This window comes from Hippoglossus stenolepis, chromosome 15 (genome assembly GCF_022539355.2).
Source record: "Hippoglossus stenolepis isolate QCI-W04-F060 chromosome 15, HSTE1.2, whole genome shotgun sequence".
NCBI lineage: Eukaryota > Metazoa > Chordata > Actinopteri > Pleuronectiformes > Pleuronectidae > Hippoglossus > Hippoglossus stenolepis.
Genome location: NC_061497.1, coordinates 6452803 through 6474577, shown reverse-complemented (window position 1 = coordinate 6474577; position 21775 = coordinate 6452803). Strand labels below are relative to the sequence as shown.

General features: G+C 41.4%; 1 protein-coding gene and 1 long non-coding RNA gene across 4 annotated transcripts in view; both read left to right on the top strand.

Annotated features, from left to right (window-relative positions):
- The window catches only part of specc1 (sperm antigen with calponin homology and coiled-coil domains 1), a 68778-nt gene that overhangs the window by 33194 nt on the left and 13809 nt on the right, over positions 1 to 21775 (top strand). For all 3 annotated transcript variants that reach the window (XM_035177768.2, XM_035177769.2, XM_035177770.1), the window contains 9 exons: positions 2290 to 3836; positions 5964 to 6171; positions 6977 to 7050; positions 8519 to 8694; positions 12552 to 12715; positions 13465 to 13565; positions 13657 to 13732; positions 14421 to 14565; positions 16051 to 16153. In XM_035177768.2, the coding sequence (XP_035033659.1) occupies positions 2290 to 3836; positions 5964 to 6171; positions 6977 to 7050; positions 8519 to 8694; positions 12552 to 12715; positions 13465 to 13565; positions 13657 to 13732; positions 14421 to 14565; positions 16051 to 16153 (2594 nt within the window). The remainder of the gene's footprint in view (positions 1 to 2289; positions 3837 to 5963; positions 6172 to 6976; positions 7051 to 8518; positions 8695 to 12551; positions 12716 to 13464; positions 13566 to 13656; positions 13733 to 14420; positions 14566 to 16050; positions 16154 to 21775) is intronic.
- LOC118121715 lies at positions 8708 to 12140 on the top strand. Its single transcript, XR_004698389.2, has 2 exons — positions 8708 to 9885; positions 10487 to 12140. It is a non-coding gene; the product is annotated as an uncharacterized LOC118121715 (long non-coding RNA).

Here is a 21775-nt window from a genome sequence, read left to right as displayed (position 1 = left end):
CACCTTTAGTCAAAATATGACAAATGGCCATAGATTAGACAGGACCTGGTACGTTTATTTCTATTTCTGGACCTGTAGTGCGAAATAATCATTCACAACACACAGTGCTGACTTGGTGTTAAAATCTTCCATGTGACAGGAAAGAGTTTACTAGTGCACGCTGTACTCAATCTGTCAGTCATGGATTCATCCTCTGTGAAGTGCAGTTATGGCCCTATGTATCTTTGTGAAGTGCAGGCCTGCCCAGTAAATTCATCTCATTGGAATGAAATGCTTATTTTTTTAATGTGGATATAAACGACAACATATCTTAAATCCAAGCAAGATGGAGTTCTATTTAAAGAGCAGCTTTTGACTGAGAGTCTTATCACAGAGAAATTCAGAGTGGATAGAGCATCTTTGCTTTTTTCTTTTGAATCTGAGCCTTTGGTGTGTTGATTATCATTATAAAGTCGAACTGATTAAATCTATATATATATTTTCATGATTTTACATTTAGCCAGTGATGTGTCTTTACGTCAATACCTAAAGCACCTCACTTCTTCGGCCACAGCTGCACACTGCGGGAATGTTAAACAGCTTTGTTGCCGAGATATTGTGCCAGTGTTGGCAGCTTCTATCACAGTCGCCAGTTTATTCAATAAGGGGATAGTGTGAGCAAACTGCCTATCAATGGCGGAGTACTTAAAGATCCCAAAGGGGTATAGGATTCCCATTCCAATGTGGGCCGTGTGTGTGTGTGTCAGAGTGATGTGCTGTCTATCTCCTCACACAGGCTGTCTGTCTAGCCCCCTGCTCTGTGGGTTTGATTATGATGTGTGCACGTGAGAGACACAGTGCTGTCTTTGTCCGTGCACTGCTCAAGTTGCTTTATGTATGAACGCGCTACATGCACAGGGACCTTTGTCATCCTTTGAAACAAGCAGCCCCCTTGTGTCGGCATCGCTGTTTGTTGATGATCTGAAAACAAAAACAAAAACCTTGCCAGGCAGCACCCAGCTCGAGTCAGACATCGGTAAATACTCTCCATATTTGAGAGGGGTCTGGAAAAGGCTCGCTGGCAGCCCACGCTGATGCCTTTTGAAATGCCACAGTTAAGCTCTGCTGCGACAATGAATGACCACAGACCGCAACAGACAGACAGTGCCAGGCAGATGCTCTGTTGTCCAAACAGAGAATATGTGAATAGGGTACAGTGACCAGCAACATGAAACTGCTGAATAAGTATGTGAATGTGACACACTGTCTATGGTTCATGGTTCCAGCACGTCACTATGCTGATTCTATTAACCTTCTTTCTGTTTAAGGCCTGCTAAATGGTGATTCTATTGAGAAAAGTTCAACCACTGAAACTTGCTATAGTCAAAAATTAAGTAAAGGGGAGGTTGAGGTGAGGGGTATTTAATAATATAACTTTATAAATATTCTGTACATGTATGTTTGCATGGTTATTGTAAGGTTTGTAATTATTTTTGTAATATTATAAATAAAATTAAAATAAAAACTACCTATTTACCTATTTAAAGCTTCAGTGTGTAGAATTTGGTGACATCTAGTGGTGGAGTTGCATGTTGTAGCTGAATACCCCTCACCTCACGCTCCCCTTCCAAACATGAAAGAAAACATGTGGTAGCCTTCAGTTGTCATAAAAACTCAAAAGGTGTTTAGTTTGTCCAGTTTGAGCTACTGTAAAAAACATGGCGGCCTCCGTAGAGAGGACCCGCTCCCGAGTATTTACATTTAAAGGGCCTATTCTAGGGTAAAGAAACCAAACAATTCCTACAATTTAGATGGTTACACACTAGTGAAAAAATCACTAGGATTATTTTATATTCAATTTCTGCCAATAGATCCTTTTCACCTAAATCTTTAACAGAACTCGTTTAGTTTCATCTCAGGTAGAGAGTCTTTGCTGTAGTACTGCTCTCATCTCCTCTACTTTCTGTTACACCATGTGTGCATCTTGGCCTCTCCTCACACACATGGAGCAGAGACGACCAGAGGAGAGACAGGCTGTCACCTCATTATGTTAGGTGAAATTTAAGCTTTCCGACAAGTGCTAGAAAGGTGTCAACCTCAAATGTCTGAAAATCATGCTGAAATCAATCTAACAACAGTGGTGGGGATGCTATTATCAACAAACATGCCTGTATTCCTCTGTACAGGACAAACAAATTTGACAAAGGCTGATGTCCTCACTTTTGTGAATGGAATAAGTTCTGAATACATTTTGATTCTATCATTTAAGTGCGTCAACACTGTCTCAATATGTACTTTTGTTTTGTTAAGGTGTTCAAGGAGCCAAGAAGTCTGGTATCCCAGCACCCAGAGAAATCCCTTCTTCCATAACAAGGGACCGCATCTCCCTGAAGGACCAGCTGAGGAGCTCATCTACGAAGAGAATGGTTTCCAGTGCCAGCACTTCAAGCCTCTCCACCTTGGCAAAGCAGACTCGTAGCTCAACCAAGTCCCGCGGAGATGCAGAGGGCCAAGAAAGGGGTCTTCTGGAGTGCCAGGTGAAGGAGCTGCTGGCTGAGGCCAAAGCTAAAGACTTCGAGATCATCAATCTTAGAATGGAGTTGCAGCGCTGCAAAGGTAAAGCCTCCACTGCTTCCTCTTCGCCCTCACACAACTCTGTCTCACGCCAAGATCCCGCTGCAGATCCAGAGCAGGGACAGGTCACGGAGGCCCTAGTTCTGGTCGGGGAGCTGAGGGAGAAGAATGGGAAGTTTCAGAGAGAGCTGGCAGCCCTCAGAGAGGAGAACCAAGTACTGAAGGAAAAGCTGCTTACCTTGGAAGCTTCTCCGCTCTCTAGTGCAAATACCCCCTCCAAGTCTTTAGTAAATGGCCTGCCTTCAGACTCCAACTCCTCGGCTTCACAACAAGACAGCCCCCCTTCTACTGCCAGCCCATTCAAAACCTCTGTCTCTTTCAGCTCCGATATCACCAAGGATTCACCTTCACCTGACTCCTCGGAGTTTGAGAAGATCCCGTCATGCTCAGAATCAGTGAGCAGTAGTGTCAGTTGTGAAGTTGTTGCACCGGGGGCAGCAACCAGTGTGTCGGTACAGAGCCTAACAGAACAGATTCACAAGATGGAGGAGAGCCACCACAGTACAGCAGAGGAGCTGCAGGCAACTTTGCAGGAGCTGGCTGACCAGCAGCAGGTGGTGCAGGAGTTGACGGCTGAGAACGAGCGCCTGGCTGAAGAGAAGCGCCTCCTGCAGACCTCACTTCAACAGCAGAGAGAACGTCTGGAGGTGCTGGCCCAGAAGAATGAGGCACTGGCTATCCGACTTCAAGAGCAAGTCCAAACTCAGGCCCAGCGGGAGGAAGAGATGGGTAGCCAAGGGCCACGGCTGGCCGAGTTGGAGCAGAGGTATGCCGAGCTGGTTGAGGGCTCACACTTTGAACGGGAGAAGCTGGTGGACATCCAGCAGCAGCTGACCGGCAGCTTGCGGGCTCTGGAAGAGGAGCACCAGGAGTCCCAGGGCCAGGTACGCTGCCTCAGGGAGGAGATGGACAGACTGCAGGCTCAGCTGGCCCAGGAGTTGGAAGTTGGAGATCAGGCAGCACAAGCTGCAGAGGAGCAGAAGGCGACAGCAGAGTGTCTCAGACTGGAAAACAGTAGACTGAAGGCGCAGGTGGACATAGAGAGACAGAAGGTGGGTGAGCTGAAGGCTATGCAAAGTGCCAGCGACAGCACTGAGATGCAGAGCCTGCTGAAGACAGCCCACACTGAGAGAGACAGGCTGGAGGTGGAGCTGACAGAGCTGAGGCAAGAGATGCTACAGGCTCAGGCCGAGACTGAGCATGTGCGAACCACAATGTCCAAGGTAGGAAGGATGCTTACATGTGAAATCAGTCAAAATACAACAAAAATCATCAGTATTTATCATTTAATAGAACTTGTTGTTCTCAACAAGTATAATTTAAGATAAGATAAGTTAAACTTAATTGATCCCATGTCAGGGAAATTCACTTGTTACAGCAGCAGATAGTCAGAATGAATTGGACATGAAAACATGAAAAAGTAGCTTTCACTACAGACAGAAATATTTTACCTACTTGAGTAAGGTGGAGTGGCACAGGATAATTTTTCGAGGATGTATACTGTATATGTGCATGATGTATGAGATATTGAAATAGATGTATACATCTCTATGAACATATATACATATAGATATATACAAATATATAGGCAGGTATGTTATACAATATGAACATGAGTATTACAAATTATATGTGCTATACATATATATTTTCACAGTAGTATTCTAAATAGCTGTATACTATATTTGGTTTTCACAATAAGAGGCATACATATTGAATAATGTAATATAATTGGTATAGATTATACAACATAAAACATTTTCCACTTGGTTGCTTCCATTCTGTTGGTGTGTGATCAAACCTTCTCATTTTATATATGTTATCACAGTGATCTCATTATTTGTGTTGTGTTTGACAACCTACAGGAATCCCCTTCAGTACAATCTCTCATCCATGTTTACTGTAATCAGTGAAAAAGCTAATCAAGCAGTTCACCCATAGAAACTGTTTGTTGGTTTCTGTTGAGATGCTCTACTTGTGATGCAGTGAAGTATATGAATAGCACTGAAAGAAACTAAACTGTTAGTTATATGTTTAGTTATGGTAAATATAATAATACTAATACTAATAATAAATAATGATAATAGTCCTTGGCTCAATCCCCAACTATTGATTGTGAATATGAGGACACACATCTTACACAATAGTTGGGACATGACCATTAAACAGGGTTCACAGCTGTCATTGGTTGCTTCTCTTCACCACCACAGCACATGAACTCAGTTTCACTCTTAACGGTTCTCATATGTTTCTCAGTAGTCACTTTGGTTTTCCCCTTCAACACCCAACACACACTGAGAGGCTGAGGGAGTGTTGTCACCACCAGCTTAGTGATGTCATCATTGTTGGAGTATGACTGTGGTGTGCCAGCAGTGGGGTGGTACACCAGTGTGTGAGTCACTCCTGTCCTCTGCCACATGGGTGTGAGGGTGAGGCTCCTCCATAACTTCCCCTCACGAACATCGTATTCTATTAGAGCCACATGCTGCCAGTTGGACTGTGTCCTGCACAACTACATCATGTACTTGTTCTAGTATATTCTGTTCACAGAGATCTGCTGTACAGTGTCATTTCTCAGGATGACTGCAATCACCACAGTACATTGACTTCAGCTTAATAGTTGGAGCAAATAACACAGTGACGCAAAGCAGTGAACTCTAATTACTGTGAGTCCTTGCATGAAGCCTATTTACACAACGCCTTACTGTGTGGTCACAGCATAACTTAATTTATTACATTTACCCATATTTCTATGTGACTTTAGTCATAGTTGGAAGCTAGGTGTACCAGCAATGCAATGCGTACAGATGTACAGATTGTTTTTTCTGTCTGAACCTGACCTGAGCCTGATGCAGTTAATATAAAAGCTGCAGTGAGTCTGTTACCCTGTCCCTCACATGCATGGTTATCGCTTGTTTTCCCTGATTACAGACATGTGCAGTGTAAAAAATCAGGGGGCACCTCACCACTACATGAACTTTCACCACCTTCACCCCGTCTTTGCAAAGCTTGTTGCCAGCTGGCAAGTCATGTTGAAAATCGTGTGGTGTGAACTAGGCTTTACCCTCACTCAAACGTTTTTTCTTTATTCAGCCTTCCGTGACACTCATGTTTTTATATTACTGCTTTGATGAAAGCATCTTTATCTAATTGTTAGAAAAGTGGAGATTTAGAAAAGCACCTTCAAGACCAAACTGAAACACTGCACCACAAAGATGTCTGGAAGATCACAATATCTTTACTTGAACCAAAGGGGACCTAAGTGCATGTGACAGCGAGTAATCACTTCAACATGAGACCCTGCTTCTTTGTTTTAACACAATTCTGCTCTGAACGCCACACATACACAGGCAGAGGCCAAATGCCAGCAGGTTCAGGATTGGGCTGAGAGGAGGGAGCAGGAGCTCAGCAGCCAGGTGACTTCCCTGGAGGAGGCTGGGAACCAGGCTGACAACCAGGTGAAGGAGCTGAAGGAGACCATCTTTGAGCTGGAGGACCAGGTGGAGCAGCAGAGGGCCGTCAACTGTCACACCAACCAAGCCGTCCTGGACATGGAGAGTATGTTCATTTCACTGGCTCTTCTGTTCTCTATGGCTCACTCTCAACCTTCAGCCTTAAATCTTCTGTACACATATAAATCAGACAGTGATTTGTAATATTTAGTTTATTCTCATTTATGTAAATGAGGGGGACAGATTAATAGAAACAGTTGATTAAGTTGAATCAGTTCCTCTTTAAACAGTTCAAACAAAAAATAAAGCCGTCATGAAGGTAGCACTTATTATATTATTTATATCCTTGTATACATGATACATACAAGTATCCTAGTTACGTATTAACTGTGTGCTGTTTGCACAGGCACCTGTAATGTTACCACGGTTACAACAACACAGCCTACTGGGAATTTTGATTCCTTTCTGGTGGCTATTGAAAATGAGGCCAGTTTGCCTGATAGCGGGCTTTACCAAGATTGAGTTGTGGATTTGGCTCATCCACCTTATTACCGGCAATGGGAGATGAGAGCAACGGCAAATATTAAACATGTCCTCCACCTCCAACCAGGGAGCAGTGGGTGATATGCAGCTGTGACTGGTGGTATTGGGTCGTTATGATGGAGTTCAGTGACACTGAATGGAGAGAAAACTTCTGTATTAATAGGGCATCCTTATCCTTATAACAGCTGTGTGTCACAATACTTTCTAGACGTAACTCTTACTTTGGTATGAGCCTTTGTGCTATAGATCTAGAGCTGCTTTATCACTCCTACACTGAAAGTTGCAGTGAATTATGTGTTCAAATTCCACCTGATACTACAGCACTGAAGTTGGGAAGTGGTTCTAAACCTTCAATTTCCTCATTGCAGATCTCGTTAAAAAGATGGAGGAGCAGAAAGCTGAAGTTGAGCGGCAACTGAAAGTCTTTAACAGACAGATGAAGGTGAGAAAGCTGTTTTATAACATCTGTGGTGCTAATATTTATTCATTCTTCATTCAGTCGTTAGAGACAGGCTGAATACACAAGCCAGCTGTAAACCAAAAACTAAAACTGTTCAGTTTATATTTCAGATGTTATTAAAGAAAGTTTCAAGAGTTCAAATTGGGGCTGACCTGCTGAGTCACTTTTGTATTTTGACCAGGAAGCATGAGACTGACATTTTGAGATCAGATCTACCTTTTTTGAATCTCCCTTCTCTTCTCTAGGTTTCTTTCTTTCTTTCTTTCTTTCTTTCTTTCTTTCTGAAATAAAAGCAAAACTGCCTAAGTAATTAGATGTGCCACTTCTGGCTTTGGTTTAAGAGGTTTGAGGAAAGACTACAGTATGAGAAGCACATTGGGGTGAAACCTTTTAGTATTTAGAATGTACGGTAGAAAAGTGGATTATGCAAGTTTGTCACTTTTTTCTGCCTAAACAAGGTTTTTACAGCCATTCATCATCTTTTCATGGGTGAATTAGAAATAATTATAAACGACACATTTTAGGTGCACGATCCCTTTAAGGTAAGGATGATGCTCAGTTTTTCCCTGTTTTTTAGCCAACATGTCTGACCTTGAAGGAATTTTTCCATTGTGTATTGTTCCAGTACCACTGTGGATCATGCAGGAAGTCTGATCACTATGTATTTTTTGGCAGGCACAGATATTTTTTTCCCAAGGTTTTCTTCTTTGAATATCACTTCTGTTTAGTGATTGTTTTATATCACATTATCAAATGCACCAGATCATCTTCCTGAATTTTACTGTTACATCTTTAGACTATTTTGGCCACAGCCTTCATTTATTTACCTGACCATTGATTTGTTGATTCTTACTCGATGCTGAAAATATGAAATTATGTAAATTCCATGTATATAAACCCTGAATTTCCAGGAGAAGTAGAGGTACCCAATCGAAAACATTATTCCAGTTCAAGCCTTTAATTTATTCACTGTATATAGACCTACGTATTTTACCTCAGTGCCAAGGGATATCTCTACTTCCTTTTTCAGCATCTTTTGCTTCCCACAAACCAAAGCGAAACTGTTATTCTGCCTCTCCTTTTGTGGTTCAACATTTTTCTTTCTATTTACCTCTCTTGAGATTCCTCCTTGCCTTAGGAGTTTCTGCTGTTTTCCACAGGTCTCAATTTAAAAGCAAAACAGTTACAGTCTAAATAAGATCATTATTTGAGAGGTTCATGTAGTGTTCCAGGACTAAATGTGTAAATGCTTTACCTCTGTTTTTTGTAATGGTCTGCATATTATTTTGTAAATCAGATTACATTTAACTATTGTTAGACTTCATTTGAGTGCTGACATTACAAAAACTCCCTGTGTAAGCTGATCATTTACCAACTGTATGAATTTGATTGTATGCATCCTTTTTAAGGATCTGCCTACAGTATACATCAATACGTTTGTGTCTTTTAGGATGAAAAAGAGGAGTGGCGTCGGTTCCAGGCGGACCTCCAGACGGCAGTTGTGGTGGCCAATGACATCAAGGTGGAGGCTCAGCAGGAGCTGCGTGCCCTCAGGAGGCAGCTGCAGGAGGAGCAGGATCGCAGCGCAAAGCTTTCTTCCGACCTAGAAGCCGTGCAAGGAGTCAGGTACCATCCTCACCGTACTACACCAGTCCCCCGGCCCCCAAAAAACCCACCCCTCCTTGGCTCCCCTTGTTTAGCATTGGGCTGCAGTTCCTTTCTCTCTCAACACAACGTGGAAATGAGATACCTGCCAGAGTCTCGCCATATTCTCATTCAGAGCCATGTTTCATACATGTCGTTAAAAAGTAATATATTGTAATCTTAACTCTGAAGAATCTCTTGCTTAAGAGGTTTCTAAAATTCCAACAAGACGTTAAAGCAGGATCGTATTATTCATTTCATATCTTGGTATTTCACAAGATTAAATCTTTGGTGTTTGAGAGTGGAGCTTTGTGGGATTTGGCAGACTCTGTTGGTAAATGAGCAGTCTCCTGTGGTATTTCCCTCTGTTTATTCTACTCCTTTAAGCTGCTGCCCTCTCTGTCTCCCTCTTCCACACTGACCATTGCCCTGTAGTAACATTCAAACCTCATACTTCACTATAAACCACAGACTATTTATTAGAGATTATTATTTTATGAGAATGCAGCCGTGGTGGCAGATCTGCTCAACGAACAGATACTGCTTAGTTTTTTCCAATGCAACACTGAAGCCAGTGTCCTCTCTGTACTTTTCAGTGAAAATGTTCCAGAACAATGTATCATGCTATTCAAGAGTTCATGGAGTGTTGTTGCACTGTGGCCATGCAGTATTGTGATTGATGTATTTATTAATAGCGTGGCATTGGTTTGTGTGCAAATATAATGTATTTAAGTGTTTGAGCATGCAATTCCATGGAGTTTTGACAGTGTTGTCACCTTCATTATCATAACAGGTCAATATACTTGTACCTGTGGCAAAATCTGCTTAGATATACGCTACTGTTTATCTGTGTGGCCAGTCATAGTATTCTTTAAGCAAACAAATAATCTCTAAATTATTCCTACTTGAAACACTGTCAGTCATATGTATATTATCACCTCATAAATCTCATGAGAGCAGTTTTAGTATGTAAAATATTGTAATATTTGGTTTAAACCAATGAATATAGTGAATATAGTTGATTTAGTTTATTACTGGTTTTAGACCATGGCTAAATCAGCAAACTCTCCCAAGATTAGCTGTTACGCTACAACCGCTCCCCACCTCCAGCAGCTCCCTGTGACGACTCTGTCAAAGATGTCCCTCTGACACGCCTCCCTATGTAAAGTCCAGGTGAGTTCCCTGCCCTGTCAGCCCTCTCTCAGCCAGCCTGCCTCTCCCTGCCCTGTGTGCCGCTGCTGTTCACTGACCTTCCTACCTGTGTTTGGCTTGGTGTTGCTGTTTCAGCCTGACTCTGTCTGTCTTTCCATACGCTGGCTGACTGTACTCTCAGGGACCGTCTGTCTTTACCCTCTTTCGATTTGCTTTGCCTGGTCCTTCTAAACCTTCCATTCGAGTAGATGTATCTGGTGCCACCTGCTGTTCTTTGATTGAATAACCCTCCTACCTTTTTGTGGTTAAATAGCAGGATGGTCTGCACGGCATGACTGGATTTAACTCATGCTATGCATCATCTGTTGCAGATAAATTTGCATAGCATCTTCATCACTGGTTTAGTCACACTTGACATAATGAGTGACCTTATTAGTCCAATAAGGTCTGCATGGAGCAGTTAAAAAAATTGTCCAACAGCCCAGAGGTCTGCATTTCATAACAACAACGTTCAGAAGAAATTAGAAGTTTTGCTGCACATGTACCACTGCACATGTTTAATACAGTCTTCATAGAGTAATTGTATACAGTAGTTCATCTTCCTCCTTTTTTTGTTTTTCAGAATAAGCACCGGAGCCACTTTTGAAACCAAGACGGCAGTAGAGGGGCACTAGAGCAGTGCCCTCCACCTCTGCACCAAGTGAAGACAGTGTTATTGTTGCACTTATTAGCTTTTTGTGTTATTCAAAATGTAAAGTGGTAAACGAGTGAGCGGTCAGATGCAGTACACAAGCAAGAGTATCATGACACAGAGTCTGGTTTCCATTACTCCACGTCTTTACATTTTTGGAACCTTCTGAATATTAATGTGTTCTGTGGTATTGTTTCTCGATGAATGTACTCTTATTGTTTGTTATTTTCTTGACTCGTGCTGAAGAAATGCCCTTTGTTCGAGAGACTCTCCTTTTTATACTCTGCAAAGTAGCTTTGTGCCTTCTAGAGAGTTGAGAGGAGAGAAGTGTGTGACCTGTTACAAAAAGTACCATGTGAAAAATAGAGTAAACAATACTGTTCAGCCAGTATGACACAGATAAGATTCCCGAAGGAAGACTATTACCATCAGAAAATACACATGTCAAGACAAGAGCAAAGCAAGAGGATTGAAAGTTCATGTGATTTTATTCAAAATCAAAGTGGCATATTTTAAGCAGTCAAATTACTTTAACTTTGACCTCTGTTTACTTTAAAACTTGACATTTGTGATATAAAAACCAAACAAAATGTAACTATTCTAAGACCTAAATTTGGTTTTGGCTCTGTAGTTGGAATTAAAAACTGACTGCTGAGTCACATTTAGCCATTAGATGGCACTATTGAACACACAATTACCATAAACAGGTGACTTCCATGTGGATATACTGGTAATGTCTTATATTTACACAGCAATGCATATCATTGTAACTAGAACAATGTTGATGTTAGCCATGTTGTCATAATTAGATTTTACAACTGCTATAAACACTGACACCTGGATCTCAGGGTTATTTACTCTCCTCACAACAAACATAAGGTTATGGTTCATTTTAACTCAAAGACCAAGAGACTGTGCTACAGGTTCCTGAAGGGATTGTTTTTATCCTTAAAGCAAATGTCAAATCATCAATTAAACTAAATTTTCTATCATTCCACTTTTCATTACCCACAAATTGTAGATGTGTAGATGATGTGATTGATGATAGAATCAACCACTTATCACTTATCCAAACATCAGAGATCACTCAAGGCTCTGGTACTTCCTAATTAAACGTGATTCACCATGTTCAATATTTACAGTTCTTCTTGAACATCCTCCTCAGTGTATCAGATATTTGTGATGTCACACGGTTTCATCTTTTCAGCCGAGCGCTTACAGAATATGGTGTTGTTGTGGTATATTGGCATACAGTTGTCTCAGGTTTTACTTAAAGTCCAACTTTTATCACAGATATTCAATTTGTGCATTTTTATTATTAAAAGCCATATTATTCTGCCAGATATTAAAGCGCTGGTGCTCAAACTGCTCTAAAACAATATTTAGAAAAAGAGGAGTGGTGATAGATCATTTTTAAGCCATTTAATGAACAATACAGTGAATGTGCTGTTTATTTATTCTTCAAATAAAGACCCAGAAGCACTTGGTGACTGGTTTTTATGCCTGTGAAAGAGACAGACTAGTGTGTTGTACATCTGTTTGACTTTTGTTCATTAGGTCAATGAATAAATGAAATTACACCAGTCCAACTGTGGTTTTGTCTCTCTGTCTACACTCTTTGGAGGTGAGTTCAACACGGAAAGTCCTCACTTGTAATTCACTTGTCATTCTTCACTGATAAAGACACACTAATCCCACAACCTTTAGCCTACAATCCAATGTTCACCCAGGGCTAATGGTTGATGATCGATCCATGATTGAATTAGCTCAGATCAGTAAGTGAAGGTCAGCTATTTACGATTTACCATAATCGATTGATCTTGTCAATACACTTAAACCTTTTATGTAAACATTAATCGTAATGAGCAGGTAATCTTGTAAGAGGAGATGTAAAGGGAGAGATTTCAAAGTCCAAGCCTCGCCAGTGCACATGCTGTTGTTTTCATTGAATGTATTGTGTCTGTCTACACAGCAACCAATTCATTTTGTCTGTTAGGTCCCAAGGTGACGAGGGGAGAGTGTCCGACTCTGATAGCAGCCGTCACTGGTGTGGCATCTCCATGATCCCGACCACGCCCTCCGACGCCAGTGGAGATGCAGAATCAGAGCCCGGAGCTACTGTCAAATCCCTCATTAAGTCCTTTGATACTGTCGGACAGAGTGAGCACCGAGCACCTCTCCTCACACACACAGACAACACACACTCTTTCCTGGGAGTCCCACTGCAGCAGTTTAACTATAGAGAACAGCTGGTGAGATATCCAGTGTGGATATCTGTCATTTCTCTGGAACACAGTTCTGTGTAATTGTGTTGAACTGTGTGGCCTTAAACGACCTCAGGCAGGTTGGAGAGTCATTTCTGTTTTTGTCAGTAGAACCAGTAGAGCCTGTAGAGCCTATGTGTTTGAAAAATACAACATCAGCACTAATTATGAATTATGTGTTAAAACAATTGAGTTAACACTTGTATAACAGTGTTATAGATAACACAAAAGTAGACTTAATGGCAGAGCATCTGTATTAGATTACATTAGAATTAAATGTCAACAAGGCTTGACGGTGTTTAGTAGTAAATCGTTAAAGGTTTAGTGCATCGTTCTCTGCTGTAGGCCTTGTTTTTCTACAACCTGCACTTTCTTTTTTTAATTTTTGTAATATCGTGGGCTGTACTAAAGACAAATGTTACAGTCATTTTCTAATGACCTTTATTTACTTCCACAGTTGGAAAAAGCAGCTTTAATTGTTTCTGTACTGGAGGAATGATGCCCTTCCTCTGTAATCTATACAAAGCTACTATACACTATCTGTCTTCTCTGTGGCATTGAGTCTCTGAATTAATGTGTTAATTATTAAATTGAGGCTCTTTGACCGAGAAATCAATTAGTACTTCATTTGTTTTGGTCTCTCAGATGGACCAGCTCACACAGTTCAAATCCATTCCTCCCCAAGAAGCCCACTGAGTGGGATTCCTGTCCGCACCGCCCCTGCTGCTGCCGTCTCCCCCATCCAGGTATACACCATGAAATGTTCCTAAAAAAAATGGAAAACACTAACTGCATGTGAAGATGTTCGAGACTCTCTCTTCTGTTCTGTTCCCGTAGAGACAATCGTACATAAAGCCCCTGTCAAAGATGTTGGAAAAAAGAATCAATCAGGGAGAATTCTCTCATCCTCACGGTACGTTACACACAGATGGTTTATAGGTGTTCAATTCACATGTCTATCCATATTTCATTAGCACGAATGAAGGGCCTCGCATGCTGCTTTTATATTAGAGGACAGCCAGCCAAAGTACTGCTATGAGTCAGTGCTTTTACAAATTATATAAAGCTGACACGTCCAATGTAATTAGTCTGTAAACAAAGTAAAATGAAGAGGAAGAAGAAGACAGAGGCCCTTAGGTAGATTCATGTTGTTTGTTTTTAAGACTAGTCTCAAAACTAAAGGTATAGCTTATTCTCAGTCAGGAGAGTAGATATGAAAAAAGTGACATTTATCATTTCTTAAATTACATGAATGAATTTTCTCCCAATTTACATTTATGATAACTCCTTTAGGCTGGGCAATCTGTTGGACTATGGTATTTTATATTTGTAATTATGATCTACAGTATATTAGAATACATATTATTCTATTTTCTATTTCATTTTTTCCCAGGGGTTTTTTTATGAACTATTTTTGGAAATGGATGCTTCACCCAAACATTTGTTGCAGTCTAACTTTACTCCTATGTGAATCACTTTACCGGGTGATGTGTCAGATGTTCTTTATAAAGTAAATTATGATCCCTGTGTTTCTGACTCACTCCTCACATTCTTCTGTGTTGTGCCTCCCTCCCTGTTTGGGCATTCTTCGATCCCCTCAGACAAGTTGTCGGGCTGCGGCGAAGACATGAAACCTAATAGCCTTATGAGGAAGAGCCCTTCCCTGGAGTCGGTCATTAAAACTCCCATCTCCTTCAGCAGCCGCACAGCATCCTTCAGCTACAACCGAGGCAACAGCAAGCTCAGGTGGGGTTTTCCTCTCATCTTGTCTGATAGTTCCACTTGTTGAGCTGTGCCAGTCTCAGCCTCCTCCCCTTAGTTTGAAAAGTGCAAAACACACAGTAGAAGAAGTTTCCACCCGTGAGACACAGAAAGACGAGAGACAAGTGTTAAACAAACATCCTTCTGACTTCTGGTGTTATTGAAAGTCATTTTGCCACACAGCACCACTCCTCTCTATGTAAACTCAAAAAAATCACTGAGTAAATTGGACTTACTGAACCTGTACCAGGTCACATTCGATGTAGATTACTCGATGATCAGGTTCGCGTTAATGTGTTGTCACAGAGAGACAAAGTTATTTTAAGCAGTCAGAGACTTGTCGATGGCAGAGGACAACACCCTCATCTTCAGCTAAGACACTGTTTACATTAATAAGCTCCACTCCCAGTGATCTTACAATTAAAAAAAAACCTGTGTGTCTAGCCTCATATCCTCCGGTGTCATGAGGTTGTTGAGCTTTCTGCGCTTCACCATCTGCAGTTGGTGCCATTACTGTATAAGTGCCACCAACAGCGATAAACATTTAACGATCACACATTCAGACACATATGTTACGCTCTTGCATTACATATATTTGCGTGTTATAGAGGTAAAAGGCATTTTTCGTCATGTTGCAGACGATGTGTTTGTTAGTGTATTTGTGTTTTAGTGTTATGGCACAGCTACTTTGTCACTGCCTCTGCCTAGTTAATTGGACAGGGTCTAGCTTCCTCTGGCCGTACAGTGCAGGTTGAGTGTTTAGCATTCTCAGAGTGATGACCGTGTCTGGTGGTGCTCCCATACCTTCAGCTTCAAAACAAACCCCCGGGAGCAGACCCTTTAAATAACACCCAAGATGGGCATTAGACCAATCTGATGTACTACTGGTAATTTGTATGTGTCTTTTGATTAAGCAGTCAGTAGTATACTGTTTATAGACATTAGAGCATGAGCCAAGAGTTTATATATGAGCTGTATATTGTTAGCTTCACACAAATCCCAGAATTTCTTGAATTGATCAACTGAACTACATTCGGTAGTTGGATGTAACAAAGTACATTTAGTTTGTTACTGTATTTAAAGGGATAGTTCACTGAAAAATGAAAATTCACTCATTATCTACTCACCACTAAGCCGATGGAGGGGGTTCGTTCTCATGGACACACCGGAAAACCGCACACACTCACATCGCTACGTCTGCTAGCATCACTACTTTGAGTATTGGACTTTAAGGCTTGATCATTGCATTAGGGAATAGGCTACACTGTGCAAGTACTTTTACATTTAATACTTTATGTAAATTTGGAAACTTTAAAATCGTACTTTTATTTTTACTTAAGTAGATTTGTATCTATTTATTTGTATATTGACAGGGAACTCAAACACTACACTTCTCATATACTGTTAAATGACATGCTGAAACTGTCCCTCTCTTTCTATGCGACTGCGGTTTGTGCACACTGGTGACAGTGTGGAAAGAAAGGACCCCTTGGCTGCACTGGCGCGGGAGTACGGAGGATCTAAGAGAAATGCTCTACTGAAGTGGTGCCAGAAGAAAACACAAGGCTATCCGGTAGGGATCAGAGGCCAGAGACCTCTTTCAGATACAAGGCAGGCTCCACTCACTTTCACACCCTGTTTTTCTCTCAGCATCATTCTGCGACAGTTGTATTTTAGTCTTACGCTCATCAGGTTCTCATTTGAAAGTTCTCCCCCTGTTTTGATTGCAAAGATGCAATATTGGTGTGTCACTGCCCTCAGCTTCACGAGGTATTTTATTTGGTCAGCCATCTCTGAGGTGTAAGACTGTGGTGGCGCATTACTGTGTTTGCAGACACACCATTCAGCCAGCTGTCATCTCACTGGACACATGAACTGTGCTACAGATGTAATGGAAACAATGAAGCAAAGCGCTCAGTGTCACATACAAGCTGGATTTATGCATGTGTGTATTTTTATAGCCCGCCATGTTTTAAGGCATGCCCCTTTGTTTATGCATTGTTTTTCTGTTGTGTTGCCATCTGTGTTGCCTGTGTCCATGGAGCCAAATGCTGACAATCACCTGGCTTAGCTGCTCTCCTAATATCTAGTTTTATGGAGCACATTTAACCTAGTGGGATTAGAGATTTGCCAATGTAATCATCATGTTTATGTGCCAGTTAGCTCTTGCTAAAACTCTTACCAGGAGGCCGGCTGGTCACAGGCTGCTAACTCTACTTTAGAGGGAAGAGATGTTGCTTCAACCCTCTCAATGCTCTGGTAGAAGATCAGCAAGCACAAGTGTTTCTGTCCTGTTTAGGCTCAGTCTAAACACCACAAACCTGTAGCTCGACCAAGTATTAACGATGATAACTGCTAAAAATAGACCTGACCTCCCCAGTGGTAAATGGTCTGAATAATTGGATGAGCCGTCAGATCAATAGATCCTATTTCTCAGGTGCAGCGCTGCTCGGTGAACTTTGAGTCACCCTCTCTTTATCTCCGGTCGGATGTTTGAATGGTCACACGTTGCATGTGTTGGTAAAATACAAAAAACTGATCCTCTGTGATGGAAACATCTGAGCAGATGAGATAACATTGCTGCTGAATAACAGAAAGTCTGATGCGCCGTTTGATAAGATGCTGGATGTGTGTACAGAGCACTGTGCCCCAAATTGTTTTAACATGAGGGCAACGTTGGGCGTGTGTATAAAGATGCTGGTGTGTGATGGAAGGTCTCTGGTTTAGTTGTGATATCTGTCAATGTCCATCAGCAGCTAGGTGCTTATTTGAGAAAGTTGGGATCAATTTTCAAGACAAAGTGAACACAAACACAGCCAGTCGGATGTCTTCAGGCAGTTCACTATATTTACCCTACACCCCTTCCTGCTGTGTAAGTGTATGACCTAGGTATATGCACCAGTGATTGGTCAAAGTAATATCACGTTGTAAAAATACTCTATTACAATAAATAGTCCTGCATTTTCCCAGAATATAATATTCATAGAATTTTACATATTCAAACTAGAGAAATGCTATGAGCAAATTATTCACTCTGCAAAATCTACCCTTCACCCTAAGTGTTACATCATTATAGATTTCAGGGCGAAATATGTAATGAACATTTTAATGTATCATCTGGTTAAGATGGAGCCAATTTTAACGACTTTATGTTGGATATAGTTCCACTCCAAGTATCACCATTGCAACAAAATGATTTTATCAAATTTCATTTTATGAAAAGTCTCCAACATACTAAGCAACTTTATCTGTCAAATAAATGTGGTGAAGTAAAAAAGTACAATGTTTCCCTCTGATGCCAAAGAAAGAGCATACATATTTTAGTATACGTTTTTCAATTTTCAAACCAAAGTGTTGTACTTGAGTGAATATACTTAGTTACTTTTCATCGCCGCTTAAACTCAAACCCAAATGGAATTGCAAATCCCAGTGCAGTTCGGGACAGTGAGTTCCAGCAGCAAAAACAAAACCCTTAACGGAACTTTATTCCCTCTGGTCTGGATTTAACGATGGAACCTATGATCCCCTCTCACAAAGGGTTTACTAAGAGTGTGATTATTTGCAAGTATCAGGAATGCAGTAAGAAGATTTGGCTACTAGTAGTGTTTCGGCCTATGGCTTAATCACTCCCCTCCTGGAGTAACTGCTGTTGGTTGGAGCTGTGATCCTTTGTGCATTTTCTCCATGTGCTGCATTTGCCTACCCTGTAATTGGATCTTTTCACACAGTTGAGCATTTAACCTTAAAAAGTTTATTTTTAGAACGACTGTGACTGCCTAGCACTGTACTGCCTCATGAGAATTTGATCATGAGGCATTTACATATCGAATCAATATTTATCCCCGGCAAACTTTGTTTTACAAAGAGTAAAGCTTTTGTTTATCTCAAGGGAACAAAGATGTTTTTGTATTTGTCCATCAGACCAATTTACAAAATAACTTCTCAACATTATGTATTACAATAAATATCAACTACAAACTTTTGTCCCTGAAACACTTTATATCTTATTTGTTGAAATTCTCCTACATCCTGATAACCATCAATAATTAGTTGATAAAGTTGTCTGAAAAACAAAAACAAAAAACAAACCAGTGTCGGTGGCCTTCTCAGGACTGTAATAAACACGACCATTCATTTCATTCAGACCAAAATGATTGGTCGCTGGTGTTCGGACCAACTGTCTGTAACTAACCAATCTGTATGCCTGCGCACACCCTGCCGGGGCTCTCACTGTGACCAGTACACCGCTGAAGCAGATAGGATAGCCAGAAGTTAGCGAGCGAGTCACAGAAAAGTCGGCTTCAAGCAGCTGATAGACAGCGAGCGTTCATGTGATTTTTGGAGGCGTAGCTTTAAAAAGAGTCCAGATAGGAGGGGATGGGAGTTATCGGTTGCATAGTTTCAAAGTGTAGCCTGCTCTTGCTTAGTTATCCAGGATTACCAACCCTAGCTTTAAAGATTCACTTTGGCACATCTGAGATGTACAGTGAACAAAAGGTCATGCAACTATTTCCCAAATAGTTTGTACATTTGGTGTTTAAATTAGGTTTCTCTGCAGAGATTTACAAGATCGGCCATTATTTGCCTCTTGAGCTTTCTCAATCTGCTGGTCAATTCCACTGCATTCCACAGGGATTTCTATTTTCGAGAATGCATGGACATGTGCTGTATGTTCGTGTGTGTGTGTGTGTGTGTGTGTGTGTGTGTGTGTGTGAGTATAGTTTCTGCATCACTTAAACTAAATTAAGCTCCCAGCACCAGAAGACATGTGACCACAGGCCTCTCGTGGCAAACTAAGGGAAATGGTTACTGTCAGAAGACGTGTTGAGCTCCATACGTCTGGTGAAAGGTCATGCTGTTACAGTGTGATGAGGCCTCTGTCCACATGCAAGCTGCTAAGTACATGTCTCAGGTCCAGAGACTCTGACTGACCTGTCATAGGGTTTGTAGCTCCAGGAAAGCAAGGCAGCGGGTTTTTGCTCTGATAAAGGTTAGCGAGGATCAGTTTTATCAATACATCTACACTCTGCAGTCACTCTCCTCTCTGCTGTGGACTAAGGTCAACGAGGTAATAACTCAACACTAATAGGCTCTTTAGTATAGAGTCACCCAGTTGTAATTTATGTCGGCCTCTTCAGTCTGCATAATTAATGGTCACTTTGAAGAGACAGCTTTGACCATCGCTGTTCGCTTTCCATCCCATGTCTCCTTTCCAAATGGCAGAGTCGGGGGAAACAAGCTCTTATATCATGCTCACCTGCCAGCACAGAGCCAGAGAAGCCACTGTGTGTGAGACGAGAACAAAGCCGATGGGAGGGTCAGCCCCGTGCCAGTTGTTATTACAGTCCTATTGTTGTCGGACCTTTTGCTCAAACAGCAGCCTAATTAAAGTGAAACAGAAAACGGGAGCTATTGTAAGCATGTCGGGAGATTATTTGATGTTTAGGTGCAAATAGCTGCCGGGGGCACAGTAAATCTGTGTGATTATAGCTGACTGGAAGCCAGATGTCCTGTTTACTGTGATCAATAGATGAATGAGGACCCAAATGGAGCTTTAGTTCACCTTGATTATTGTTTAAAATGAGCTACTGTGGTTCTGCAAATTAAAGCTTTTGCATTTGTAATGAATATAGATGACATTGAAAGGCGTTGCCATGGCCTACGTGCCTCAAATCATGGATCCAGCTGAGCTGTGAGTGCGTGTGCGCATGTGTTGGTGTGATCGTGTGTCTGCTAGATGGATTTGGTCTCTGGATAGACTGTGACAGTTAACACTGCTAGAGGAAGAAAAGAAGCAAAGGGAAAACAAGGCAAATGGCATGCAAGTAAACACACAAGAGTAGGACAGCCGTGCTGTCACCATGGAGAGGAGACCTTAAACCCCAGAGGGGAAAAGGAGAGTGTCAAGGGGTGTGTTTACCCACCATGCACTGGTGCTTGGAGCCGTTCATTACCTGACCTGTGGTAAACTCTGAGTGGAGGACATTAGCCCAGACAGACTTCGTCACACCTCAAATGTCAGATTCTGGGAAGCGTAGATCGATCAGTGAAGACCTTAAGCTGGTTCTGATTGACTCTGCCCTGTGGGAGAGACTGAAGGGGCCTCTCACCGGAAATTAGCATTGCACGTCAGCAGCCGGCTGGACTCGATCTGGAAACACAAAGCTGCGACTTCTGTTGCATTGGTTTTCAATTGCATGTTGCTGTTATGTGTTTTCTGCTGTGTCTTCCTGCTCTGCATTTCAAAGTCTTTACATCGATTCGATTTTGTGGTTGGACTGCAAAATCCAGCTGGACCATTTTCCTAATTTTGAAGTTTTTAGTTGATATGTTATATTTCTGCCAAAACTTTTGACTTAAATGTATTCTATGAATCCATCTTCATTTCAACACAGCTGTTGTCCCATGTTCAGAAGGGTTTCTATAAGTTTCCATTTTGGGCAACACTCAAACCTCCTTCTGTATATTTATCAGGCGTTTTGATGTCTTAATTTAGGACTGCTTGGGACACTTTTTTTTCTCAATTAACCAAAGAAGCCAAACAAAAATAAATGTGCTGTTTGTTCAACATGGGAACAATGAGCAAAGGCTCTGAACATGAGGCTCAACTGGGCCTGACAGAGCACAGCTCATCCGGTCCTCGTCTGGGAAACACACACGCACACACACACACACACACTCACACACATTCACAAAAGCCATTGAAGAAAGAGGATTGGACCTCCAGGCGAGTGTGGAATGGAGGTCAGACATCGAGGAGGGGAGGAGACTTGGAAATCAAAGAATAGCCATTACTGTACGGTCTAATAATGTGGTGTTAACAGTAATAGTTATAGAGTGAGATCATCTGTGGGAATTAACAGATTACTCACTGCAGCTGCAATGATGGAATATCTTGCAAATAATCAGACTTCCTAAATGCTGATCATGATGTACACGTCAAACCAGGAAAAGAATTTGAGAACAAAAAATCTGAGGCTCATTCGGCTTATGTGAAAAAAATGCATAGTGAGGAACATTGACACTGGGTAAGTGAATGTGCTAAGTGGATATTAAATTCACTTGTCTTGAATATTCTCAGTTATAACAATGGGAGGAAATGGTGTATTGTCCGGTTAAAGTTCACAGAAATATTATTATTTACAATCTTTTCTTTGAAAGGCATGAGCAGATTGAAATCACGTACAGTCCAGGA